We start from the raw sequence: 13,888 nt of genomic DNA, 5'->3' as shown, positions 1-13,888 counted from the left end.
GGGTCCACATATTCAATGCATGATAACTACCACTAAACTCACACCTAGCTTTGCCCACCCATTTGATAACCATGGCTCAATTTTGGGGCTCTATGGACTAAACATGAAATAAGAATGTGGCTTTGTCCAATGTTCCAATGTTGTTTCTGGCAAGTTATGCAAATTCGGGCATATTTTCCTATATAATGCCTAATTTGCATATTTAAAATACAATTTCAGAAAACTTGTAATACGATAAATCATTGTCTTCATGTAAGTAATCAACTCAGGAAGTTTCATTATGATAACTCTTTTTTAAATGTTGTAATTTTTTCACCTGTCATGTACGTATGGGGAAAATTACAAAATGTGTGATAACCATGAAAAAGCTGCTCCTGTGGAGAGGTTATCATATATGTATTTACTCGTATTGACCCTATGAACAATTTGATATAGGTTTGGTTTTGCCCACTCTTTCGATAATGAAATCTTGTCTGGCTCATGGACTAACTGGTCAATCTGGGAACCCAGAGCCAGTGAGAATGAAAAACAGCGCCCTCTGCTGTTTGTACTATCTCTCACTGGCTCTGGGACAATGGCGACGTAGCACCCGTGCGCAAAGGAAACCGGTGTTTTGGTCTGCCTTCAGCTTTCACTTCCGGTGGTGCCACTATGTTTTCATTCCCACTAACAATATTTCTACACGGAACACTAACACCACTTCTCCCAGAGAACATGGATCGTTTTGGTTATAAGCCCACTTGTTTCTATGATGAAAGAGTAAGTTAAAATGTGAATATCTTTCCGTGGTTTTGTCTGCTCCGCGGACGCTATTGTTAAATTAGTTCGGGTTTGTTTCGAGGGGGAAAGATCGACGGACACGTGAATCCCGCCCACTACATTTGATTGGGTAAAGCGCGGCCTGCTTCCTGATCTGAAGGCACGCCCACTTGTAGCCCAGTGCGTACATGTTATGACGAGCCTTCACGACAGATTCCAACGCAGAGCAGAATCTGTTCTTGAGAGATTACCTACTGGTTGAAGAGGTATTGTCTGACGCTCAAAGCGCGATATTTCCCCCCCACCCAAACAGTCGTTATATATCTTAGCTCAGCAGTAAAAATAAAGTGGGATCTAATCCCGCGTATAGGAAATAAATCTTACGGATTGCAGCTTTAAAACTCTAAAAAGAACAGGCTCCCATCTGTCTAAATCCCAGCTTAACGCTTCATTCGACACAATGGTCGTACAAGAGGTGTGTATACCGTGTATTTACTGAAATACATTGTCTCTGTGCTGTACGTTGCCTTCAGGATATACAGCAAGCCCCACTTAGCCCTGGGCGGAGTGAAGAACGTCTCGCTGAACCTGACCATCTCCAACTCTGGAGATGACGCCTACGACACCAACATCTACTTCAACTTCTCCAGAGAGGTCTTCTACATCAACTTCTGGCAGAAGGTCTGTGTTTGCCAGACCAAAGTGTCTGCTATTTATTTACTTAAAGACCCACTCCTCCTTTCTTCTGTTTATTATTAAAGCCGGCTCTGTCGCTGTGTGTATGTTAGCGGGTTGCTGCAGTGGAGATGGGGATATGATATCATACGAGTGAATCATAGGAATGATAATAGAGCTATAACTACATGTTCTATTTTGAGGGGGGGAGATAAAGCCTGATGACAAATTTGGAACACATGGGAATTATTAGTGGAAGAACCATGTGTGCTGCGCTGCTATTGTTGTACAGTAAAGATGGATGAAGCGGCTTATAACATCACGCCACGACTCTGAGAGTCCAAATGCTGACGAATACAAGAAGATGCGTACTGTGGTACAATCCGTCAGTGTTGATTTGTGTTCAATTAAAGGTAGGGTAAGTGATATTTTTTGGTTAAAACAAAAAGTATTTTGTTAAAAGGTTAAAGCACTATATTCTGATAGTAATCATTGCTATAGAGTGTTTGTTCAGTAACAGGAGTCTCCCCGTCTCTCCAGCTCTTTAATAAACAGAAAATACATTTTCGGTAGGTGTCAAAATCTCAGCCAATCAGGAGAAAGTACCCATTTTTAAGCTTCATTTTTATAGTGTTCCAGTTCCAATTTTGCCTGCTCATTTCTTAGTGTCATCACTTCCAATTTCACTTGTTTAATCTATATCCTGATTGAGTTCTCTATCCTGATTGGATAAAATTAGAAATGAAACTGAAACTGAAACGAAAATGCATTTTCTGTTTAATAAAGAGCTGGAGAGACAAGGAGTCGATCCTTTTACTGAACAAACACTCTATAGCAATGAGTACTATCAGAATATAACCAAAGAAAATCACTTACCCTACCTTTAATACCGCAATCCGGAACTTATTGTAATGAATAAAAGTTTGTTGTTTTCCTTTTTACCAGTCTGTATGGTAGACTATGTTATTACAATATAACTAGTAATCTGCAGTGGTTGGAAGTGGTGTCTCCCTGTGGTCTCCACCTACTGGTTGACAAGTAGCCCTGCCTGAAGGTCATTAACGCAATATCCTCCTTGGACAAGGGGGGGGGGGTTTCTCTCGTCTGAGCGGTAGAGATTTGGTCTTTTGTGCGGGAGATGTGGGTTTGAGATGTTGCGGATTGCAGTTTCAACGGATTTGACTGTGTACAAGAATGTCCGGGGTGTTAATTAAGGATAAATGTTTACGCTCACAGGAGTGTTAATCCATTAAGACCGGGGAAAGTATCTGTGTCATTTTTAAGGTTTCTTAAAGCTAATAGTGTGGCACCGCACTATGAGCTTGTAGAAAATCGTGAAAGTCGTGAAATCTCAACATATCTTGTTCCAGGGACCCCCAGAAGCAAAGATTTGAGTTACAAATGTTCGCCTATTTTTTTTTTTGCAGATCTACAAGCTCATAGTGCGGCACTCGGTGCCGCACTATGAGCTTGTAGATCTGCTATTTTTTAATAGCCAAAAAAATCTTAAAATGACACAGATACGTTCCCGGATTCAATGGGTTTAAACGAACACGCCTGATGTTACCTCGTAGGCATGTTACCTCGAGAGGCTGAAGGGAAGAGGAGGAGGAGGAGGAGTGCCCTATAGCTGTTTGGATGTCACCGTAGAGGCAGATGAGAGGCTGAAGGGAAGAGGAGGAGGAGGAGTGCCCTATAGCTGTTTGGATGTCACCGTAGAGGCAGACGAGAGGCTGAAGGGAAGAGGAGGAGGAGGAGTGCCCTATAGCTGTTTGGATGTCACCGTAGAGGCAGATGAGAGGCTGAAGGGAAGAGGAGGAGGAGAGTAGCCCTATAGCTGTTTGGATGTCACCGTAGAGGCAGACGAGAGGCTGAAGGGAAGAGGAGGAGGAGGAGTGCCCTATAGCTGTTTGGATGTCACCGTAGAGGCAGATGAGAGGCTGAAGGGAAGAGGAGGAGGAGTGCCCTATAGCTGCAGCAACAGCTGTCCCGTCTCTGAGGATTCTAGATCCTTTGGCTGACCCTCTGACACATGGTGAAAAAAGTACCCCCCCTACGCAGCGGCCGTAGCTGAGTGGGGGTAGAGCAGGCCGTCTGGTAATCAGAAGGCCACTGGTTTGCCTCCCGGCCCACCCCCGTGTCTACATGTCCAATTGTCCCAGAGTAAGGCACTTAACCCATAACTAATGTGCAATGTGTACACACTCAGAGTTATGGGGGTCCGTGGCCTAACGCGTACCTAATACCTACAGTAACTGGGGGTTCATTTTAGACACTTCAGCTCAGGATTAACCATTTACCATTTATTAACCATTTACCATTTATTGCAATGATATTGCATTCAGTTTGACTCTGCTCATGTGATATTACAGATTACCTGAAATCACAAACCCCCCCAGAGCAGAGCATAAGATACGGTTTTACATAAACATAACATTGAACCTTCAATGCATAATTAAACTACCACATATCATAGTACAGTACAATCCACAGAATCATCCTTTTAACAATATGAACTAAATAAATGCCACAGGGAGGAGGCCGGGGAGGTGGAGGGAATTTTAAAACTTGACAGCTGTACGACCAGCTGAGACAGCGAAGCACGTAGAATGAATGAACAGTGAACAGAGGGCTGCTTAAATGCACTGCCTGAGATGCACCGTGGGTATGAGGGCGTGTGCGAGTTAGCTTGTAGCGAATGAGAATGAAGAGCGGTTGAACGTGGAGAGGACAGGCTGATTTGTAGGTGTAGGTATTAATTAACTTGTTAACGAATGGGGGGGAGGGGCTCCGGAGAGAGTGAGCTAGCATGAAAACATCCTGCCTTCCGTGGCCACATGAGCTATCGCTACGCTGAATTCCTTGGAATTAGGAGTGAGAACCACTCCTATAGAGAAGAAGATGTCTGGACGTTTATTAGTGAGGAGCAGACCTCTGTCTGCACTCTGCAGATGATTGCCAGCCCACCTTAAACCGCAGTCTGAGATTTTGAAGTGGGACACAAATGGGTTTCCCAGAAACGGGTTGCGTAGGCTGGAATCTATTGGCCGCGGCCGCTGGGCCCACCGGGTCTGCTCCTTCACTTCCCCGCTGTGAAGAAGAGGCCAGCAGATCCCCCGTCCCTATCTGAGCGAGACGCCACGTCAGACCGACCCGCGCACGGCGCTGATGAGGGCCGTGCAGGACGGGAGTCAACATTTATCAGGAACACATTTTCTTCCCCTCCTAATGCAAGGGTTACCAAACTTTTAAGGCTGCGACCCCCCCAAAATTATCATATTTGAACTGGGGACCTCCCACCCTGACAAGCACATGGAATTGTAGGAGTTGAGGCATTACATTTAGTTTGACTCAGTTCCAGAGAAACATATTGTGAAAATAGCCGAACTCACAACGCCTCGCACTGCGAGGTGTTGTGAGCTTATTATATTGGCTATTTTCACGGCTATCTTTGCCTCTTTCTCACGTAATATTTGACAATTTTGCCAATTTGGAACGGATCTGTGTCATTTTTTGATTTGATCTAAAAAAGCATTTTTTTACACTTTGGCTACTCAAAAATAGCAGACATACAAGCTCATAGCACGGCGCTGAGTGCTGCGCTACGAGCTTGTAGATCTGCTATTTTTGAAAAATCTTGAAAATGTGTGCAAATCTTTGAATATATGTTGTTTTAAAGCAAACATTTTTAACTAAAATCTTTGCTTCTGGGGGTCCCTGGAACAAAGGCAGACAACCAGACCAGTTACCAACAGCTGTCAGGATGGAGAAAAACGCCACGGTCGGTGGCCAAAGATAAAATCGAGAGCTGGATTAAGAAACTCTGGTGGTTCTAGCAACATATTTTGGCTGAATGCTTCAGTTAACAAAAGTGTGTACAGAACCACTTCCATAGCTTTTATTGATATCTTAGCATTTTAGTGCCCGTGGGGGGGGGGGCATGTTGGGTTCGCCAAACCTTTCCCCTCATAATATGGGGTTGTTATAAAAAAAGTTTGAGAACCCCTGGATTGCTGAGGTTGAGCGCAACAACACCTACCATCAGCTCCCAGTACTCGCACAACTTAGTTATTCAAGCCGTGTTACTCATACGCATATCGAACTCGGAACCTTGTTGTCCAAAGCCGAGTGCTCTACTGACTGAGCTACCCTGGACACTGGAATAGGGCATTCATTTATGGAGAGAAACCCCCCATAAAAACATGAAGATAGAGATACAAGGTTTCTTTAAAAAAAAAATAGATATACAGTAGACTGACAAGAAACGGGGAGAGAGATGGAGTGACACGCAACAAAGGTCGTCAAGATCGGGATTCGAACCCGCGACACACTGTCAGGCTGGATTAGCAGCCTAGGTGCCCAGACGACTACGCCAGTCTTGGCCAAGAGAGATACAAGGATTCTGCCCGACAGTGCCAATATGTTATCCTACCTCAGTGAATGACAGGATGCGCACCACCTTATGTTAGGGTGGAAAATAAAATATGTTAATTATAGTGAATAGAATGTGTAATTGGCGGGGCTGATGTTACAAAAATAGTGCTTTAGGATTCAAGTTTCACGACTAATTTAATGAACAAGGTTGACATAAAGGATCAACTTACCAGTGGTCCCAACGCCTGCTTTTGTTTGGGAACCTGATGGGTGTGGATGACCCATAGAGTTAAAAAATAATAGAGAGGGCACCGGAAATCCACTCCACTCCAGTTAGGACCATTTTTAACCAAAAATAGCTAAATGAGAAGATTTACAAGCTCAACCCCCTTCATGATGCAATGCATTGAGCGCTTTTAGGTCTGATATTTAGCTATTTTCACACAATACTGTTGTACGATGAGGTATGAAATCAGTCTTAAGTGGTTAAAAAGAGATACCGGTATCTCCTTTTTTTTCTATACGTGTGTGCGTCTGTCTGTCTGTCTGTCTGTCTGTCTGTCTGTCTGTCTGTCTGTCTGTCTGTCTGTCTGTCTGTATATATTTATATATATATATAGTTATCGTTGTAGTTATTATCATTCTTGATGCAGACAGCCGTTTACTCCTGGAGAAGTCCAAGGTGTTGATACGACCCCGTTTCTGCAGAGTTAAGGTCAGCTCCGAGCCGCCCGAGGCTTTTCTTTCCCCCTCCAAGCGAGCGAAGCGTGAACTCGTGCTCCCTTCATGTTTAAGAGCCGCTGCTCTGTTATCTCTGTGTTGTTCTTGCAACACAAGCTGTCTGAAAGCCAGGGAGGTGAATTGGTTTCAGGAGCTCTGTCTTCGCTCCCCTGAGGAGACAGACTCTCACACACCGCACTGGATCCACTTGTTTTATTACCTCTGCGAGTCACTTCTGCTTAAATCCCTCCTGATGGGCCAGAGCTGTGGCTTTTATTTATTTTTATTTAAAACAAAACTGTATTTATTTATGATGACTCGACAGGTGGAAGATATTTAGTAGGTAAAAATATGTGCTACCTTTCTGAGACTGAAGACAGAATTGTGGCTCAGACAGAGAATGTATGACGCACATTAAGCATTAGAGAAGTTTTGTACAGTAAAGGGCCAACAATGGTGAATGATGTAGTTATTGTTATCGTAGCAGTTATAGTGTTTGGCGTGAACGTCCCTTAAAGGAGTAGTTCACCCAAAAAAGTACTTATATTCTATCAATTACACACCCCGTGAAGCATTGAATTCATGGAGATTTTCTCAAAGAGTCTCAAAGAGTGTCCATTGAGTCTCCTACCGAGGACTCCGCCTCCGAAAGTGACATTTTTATATATAATATATAAATATATTTATCAGCGAGTAAATCCATTAGCCTCGTTAACAACTTAATCCCTATTTTATACTTATTGTAGGTGTCACGCAAAAATATGACCATGTAGATCTGCTATTTTCGATTTTTTTATTTATTATAATTGATTAAATCTATTAGTTCGATTAACTGTTGCACCCCTAAACTGATACACAGTACGCTGCAGATGATAAGTGTGTGCATGTGCGTATTGTCAGTCCTGCTAAACCTCTCCCTCAACCCGCAAGCAGCATAAACAAACCCTGTCAAGTTTAACTGCTCCTGGCATTTGCGAGGATCCCCGACACGAACCCCACCGCTGCTGACGGACAAACCCCAGAGAAAAGTCAAAGCAGAAAGTGAAGAAGCGCTGAACAAACAGAACCCATGTCCTCTTTCGCCCCATGAAGGCACGGCCTGCCATGTGTCATCGTTGTGTGTGCCACATGCAGCGAAACTGTTCTCTCTCAAGAGTTGCCAGGTGGGTGATGGGTAAACAAGCCGACTTCCCCCCGAATCCTGCCCAGTCTCGTGGGACGTTGCAGTGTTTTCACAGCAGCACGGAGGAATACAGGAAACAGAGGAAATTCCACCCGTTGCCAGTTGTGCTGCTGGGGTCCCCCCCACACAGCCACCCCCCCCCCCCTCCCTCCCCAATAGGCTCGCCATCGTGTCCATCCCAAAGGGCAGAGCTGCGTGTTTAAAGAGCTGACTTAATGAAGATGGGGGGATGCAGCCCCACCCTGGGCCCAGGCGTGAAAACTGCTGAATAAGATGAGGGAGTGTGGATGACAGTGTGGAATGTGTGGATTGATGCCTACCACTTAAGCCCTGTTTCAGAAATGGCGGAAAACTTTTTGATTATGAAAATTTCTGAAAATGTTTGCGTAAGATTGGACCCTCAGGTTGAAAGTGGTTAACAATTTAAACCGTATATACTTCGTTTACCGTATATACTTGGTCCCCTCCTTTTTCCCTCGACACCAAATCTGACATTTTCTCCAAAAGTTTGCCAGTTTTCACAGAACGTCTGCCTATTATGAAACTATAACTTGGGACACCAGGGTTCATGTTGGTTAAAGGTGGTCGCCACCAGAGATGCAAAAAGCAAACAACTTTCACAACTTTTGTATCGCTTCTGGAGGTCGTGCGAGTGTATTAGATACTAAGCTAAAACACCAGGCAGCAAGCGCTCTGTGGGAAACATAAATTCTGCAACGGGTTTGTTACCTTTAGCCTCCAGAAGCACACGTTTTGGGCTCGTCTATCATCGCACAGGCCCTCGTTGTCACGACGATGGTGAAGAACCTCAGCCTGTCTTTCGTTCACACTCTCCAGCACATGAGCTCAGAGAAAACAGCCCTTCAGTGAACCCTCCGCTAGAAGAATTCCTTACTCCTCGCAGGGTCAAGGCCCGACTGTTTACACAGTACAGCCAGCGAAGCTCCATATTGTTTAGACAAGCTTCCAAACACACAGCCTGGAGGCCGTCCAAATTACCCTCCCTCCCCGCAAAGAACTGTATGCCATCACGTTCCCTTTTTTTTTCTCTTCCATTCATTTCTCAAGTTTGTTTATAAATGCACCTTTAATGTAATGTATGGTCTGAGGAACCTGCTAGATGGAGATTAGGGGATGAAACACAATATGGATTACAATTACAGTAGCGTGGCCTTGTGTGCTTGCGAACACGTGCACAATTCGCTGGTGTGTGCACGTGCATTCATACTGTGTGTGCATGATGTGTGAGATCTGTGAATTGAAGTTTAATTCTATTACATAAATACATTGAATTGACGAGTTATTGATGTTTTAACCACTTAAATAAATAATCACCCACTGCCAGCAATTTTTTATTTTCCTTACCTTTTCAACTAGTCACAGAACATTTATATCCAGTATGATCGATCCCCCGATAGTAGCTAAACACGGAGGCTTTTACTGTGATTCCGTGAAGACAATAAAAAGGTTATCGCGACCCCCCGTTCGCTTGTTATAGGCCGTTGAAATTAGCATGTCTCGCCAAAAAATGCATAGTAAAACACAGGAGGCGAGATACAGTCGTTTTCCATAATACATTAACCAGGAAGAGAATGGAGGACTAAACTAAACATTTCAACAACACAGATCTTGTATGGGGGGGTCACTGGCAATAAGTATTTTCAGATGGGGGGTCTGCAGCCAATCACAATACAATTAATTTGGGGGTTCTTGACATGAAAAGGTTTAAGTACCGCTGCAGAATTAAGTACTGAACTGGGACTATTCTACTGCAATGTAGTGTTTTCCTACAATCTGATCAAAGTATGCCAAACGTCATTATTCATTCCATTATTCAATCTTCACGGTCCGTGTACCGTAAAATGTATGATCTCTGATAATCCTATCCAATTGTTTTCCCCATTGGAAAAACACCAAATGGAGATCTTCAAAACCTAATCCTCGTCACCCTCCCTCTCCATGTGTCACCCTCTCTGCGGCCCCCTCGTCTGTCTCTATCTCCAGACTTCCATGTGTGCGAGTGTGTGTGTGTGTGTGTGTGTGTGTGTGTGTGTCTCCCACTCCGTCTCCAGCGTGTCTGTGTCTGTATTATTGCTCCCTCTTACTCACTTTGTGGCCTCCTCCTCCTTTGCTCTGTGTTTCTTCTCCAGGAGGAGAAGGGCATTTCCTGTGGACTTGTTGATTTGGACTTCCTTAAGTGCAGCGTGGGATTTCCGTTCATGAGAGCACAGACTAAGGTACCTACTGCAGCACACCTAACAACTGAAGGTTGTCTTACACTGTGCATGTCATACCCTGTCACCTTGTCGCACGACAGCGACACTGACAGAGCCTAAATTAGGCTTTACTCACTGTTTTCACTTTGACATGAGGCTGTCTTAGTGGCCGTGTCCACAGAAAGCGTTTTATGACCGGAGTAGCGCTTTGGATATTGTCGCTGTCGGGCAGCGACAATATATTTTTCTTTTTCGTGTTTTGATTTGATCATTTTACAGTGTCACACAACAAATCAAAAGTAGCAGATCCACAAGCTCAAAACACGGAGCGAAGCGGCTACTTTTGCTATTTTTTTATTTGAATCCTGAAAAAGTATATCCAAAAGTTTTGGACATATGAGGTTTCCACCCAACATCACAGAGATGTCCAGAGCGATTAAAGGGCAAGTAGAGGTATGGGTTGTGTAATTACCTTGCCATGGTGTAACTCCAAAGGTGGACAAGAAATCAAAAACATTTGCTCCATTGATTAGAAATTGATCATTCAAAATATACTCCTCATTGACTTACATTGTATGAGGCTGTACTATGTGCATGCCATACTCTTTCACATGAGGCTGCACTGTGCATCAGTGTGGATTTCGTCGGCTACCTTTTTTCATTGACGAAAACTAAATAAAAAATAAGCCACGATGACTAAAACTAAGACGAGGGACGAGTAGAGAAGAGAGATCCAGTAGAACTAAAAGACGAGTCATTTTATTGGTTGCGCTCGGGTGTTGCGCTCTGAAAATAGCCGATCTACAAGCTCACACCGCGTCGCGCAGCTACGCGTCGTGAACTTGTAGATCGGCTATTCTCAGCATGCAACCAAGTGCAAAATCAACCATTACGACGCCATCAAGGCACCGCCAACATATATTTTAGTCGACCAAATCAACTGTAGATTTAGTCGACTATAATCTTGTGATGACTAAAACTGGACTAAAACAAAAAACGTACGCATTTCAGATGACTAAAATATGACATGGAATTCTATTCAAAAGACTATGACTAAAACTAAATCAAACATTTGCTGTCAAAATCAACACTGCTGTGCATGCCACACACTTTGACATGAGGCTGTACTATGTGCATGCCATACATACACTTTCACCGTGTCCTCACTGTGTGTCAAGGCCTTTCGGACCGGTAGAGTATTTATAGTAAGTGTGTAATCCAAGGCAAAGCACAGCTGGAGGCCGTCCTGAACGCAGCCTCCCGCTGGCAACAGTACAGCATGGTGTGAATCATACAGGCACCTCAGGGCCTTTAAAAGCAAACAAATGATGACAACTATTTCACACTCTAAATCTCTGCTCTCTCTCTTTAGTATCATCTGTCTGTCATTTTTGACACAAGTCGACTCTCTGGGGAAAACGAGACGTTGCAGTTTTTAGTTCAAGCGAAAAGGTACGTTTCTGAAATCCCCCGCATGTGTGTATGTGTGTGTGTGTGTGTGTGTGTGTACACGTGCGCTAAACACAGAATAAGCTTGTAGTGCAGGAATGCTTGCAAAATGATTGAAACAGAAAATGGTATGGCTCTGATTATTCTATTGCTGTAACGCTGTAATTGATACATGCATACAATGATGGCAAACCTCCTACATTTTACTGATGCAGTGTTCCGTTACATGCCAAGTTGCAAATGTAAAAGAAAAAAAGACAAATAGCATAACGTTGCCGTCAGACAGAAACCTTGTATCTCCATATATAAACTTTGTTTGTTTGTTTGTTTGTGTGCTTGTTTTTTTTCGTAAATGAGTACCCTACTTCGTAATGCTTATAGTGTCACACAAAAGTTGCAAAAATAGCAGATCTACAGATGCGACACATTTTACAATGTACAATTTAGGCATTTAGCAGACGCTCTTAATCCAGAGCGATTTACAGTAAGCATGGACAACACAAGACAATACATCAAATGCATAGAAATAGTAATCTAATAATAAAGTAATACATAAGTAAACCAATAATCTAATAATAACTAATACATGCGTAAACCCAGAACCTATTATCAGCCTGTACATTGAAACTATACACACTATAGGATGCCAGGTCAACAATGACTTAAATGATTTTTAAGATTGTAGATTGGCTATTTTGTGTGCAAGAAGTGAAAGTGGTTAAGTCTGTCTGTGGGGTTTTATAAATATGAAACCAGGGAGAAAGTATTAACAAAGAGCTTGTGACTAAATAATAACTACATTGCATCCATTTGGAACACATGTTGTTCTTTTTTTCTCCATTTCCTGACAAGAAGCGGGTTTTGGACATACAAGGTTTTGACTATGGACTATGGAAATGCACGTTTTGGTTCTCGCGTCACGGTCGTAAATTACATTTCCCCTTTGGAATGGTCCTAAAGAATGAACATGATGACCCACATCATTTTCTACCATCAGTGAAAATTTGCATAGCTAATTGGCCGTGGAGCTGAGAGCTCTTTGTTTTGGCAAAGCTTACAGCTCAGCTGCTCCGTGAGGGCTTTGCCAATCATCATCATCATCATCATTATCATCATCATCATCATCATCATCGTAGTCCTCTAGGAAAACTACGGCTTTTGTTTCTCAGGATTTTGTTGTTTTTCTGCTAAATAGTAACCTGATCTTTCAGCTGCATTTCCACCCCTTTCTTTCACTAAAATGACTGAATGACATTATTTGTGCCTTTTTTGTTTCAGTGCCAACCCTGAGCATAAACTCTCAGACAATAATTTGGAGCTGTCCATTCCGCTGGTTCACGAGGTGGACACGACTATCACTGGGTAAGGCTTTATTTACTCTGGTTCACGGTACAGACTCTCTGTGAGCTAGCGGCCTATAACGCTAAGGCCGACGGAAATGGCATTGAAATGGCAGTTGGGTGCAGCTCAAAGTGAACTTCACTCAGGTATCTAGTTTGTCGCCGTCCGACCTTCCTAGCCCGTGTTATTAAAGAAAAACGGGCGACAATGGCCAAAACTCAATTGAAAATCGGTGAAAGTGGCCGTTTTCAAGATGTTTTGCCCATCATTTCAAAGCTTGTTGGAATGCGTGACTTTGAGGACATTAAGCACACAATTTAAGTATGGTAATTGTTCGGGTCGGTCCGGCCCAGTAAGGGCCCAGTTAGGGCCTTAATTTTCAGGCCCGTTGAGAACTCTAGTGGAGAGTATGTGGGGTTAGCATAGCATGCTGTGAACTTTATGTAGCATTTGAGTGCTTTGGCTCTCGGCTGTCATTCCCCCCAGCTGGTTGTCTCTTTGGGGGGAGAAGAATGAGAGCTGCTGCTGCTGCTGGTTTTGGAACATTTCATTTTGAAACAGCGTTATCTCTTAACCGCTTTATCATAGTCTTAAGTTCAGAGAGAGAACGGGGAGGAGGGGAGGGGAGGGGGGAGCGATGTGAAACAGCACAGTTCCGCCATGGGAACTCTTGACATCTGATAATGCTGCCATGTCTGTTGTCTTTAATGTGGAGGGAGGCTGTGTAGAGCTGGCTCATATCACAAGCCAAATGAAACTATGTAGCTCGTTCATCTCTCACTTTGACATCTGTAAATAACTGTTCCTGTGTGGGAAGAAAAATAATCAAAGAACCTTTGTGGTGTCAATACTGTACGTGTCATTGTCTATTCATGGATTCTGCCGTAAATCGTGCATGAAAAGACAATTTTCCCGTTAATGGCTCTATTTTTAGATTTCACATTTTCTCCAACGTTAATAAAATGTTGCACAACCTGAATAATTGAGTCAACATTGGCCGTACAATACATCATTGTGTAAATAACTTTTCCTGTGTGGGGAAAAAAATATATCAAAGAACCGTAGTGGTGTCAATACTGTACATGTCATTGTCTATTCATTAATGGCTTCTGCCGTAAATCAGGCATAAAAAGGACAATTTTCCCTTTCCTGTAACATTAACCGGAACCTG

The 13,888-nt window shown here is 43.3% G+C and overlaps 1 protein-coding gene across 1 annotated transcript in view; it reads left to right on the top strand.

The window, feature by feature from the left end:
* Positions 1-13,888, top strand: part of itga9 (integrin, alpha 9) — a 123,291-nt gene that overhangs the window by 85,312 nt on the left and 24,091 nt on the right. The window contains 4 exon segments of the mRNA XM_080449048.1: positions 1,293-1,440; positions 9,862-9,948; positions 11,300-11,379; positions 12,655-12,738. Coding sequence (XP_080305174.1) covers positions 1,293-1,440; positions 9,862-9,948; positions 11,300-11,379; positions 12,655-12,738 — 399 coding nt within the window.

The sequence above is a fragment of the Gymnoscopelus braueri genome, assembly GCF_963280865.1.
Source record: "Gymnoscopelus braueri genome assembly, chromosome: 14".
Lineage (NCBI taxonomy): Eukaryota > Metazoa > Chordata > Actinopteri > Myctophiformes > Myctophidae > Gymnoscopelus > Gymnoscopelus braueri.
This window is presented reverse-complemented; position numbering and strand designations above follow the sequence as displayed.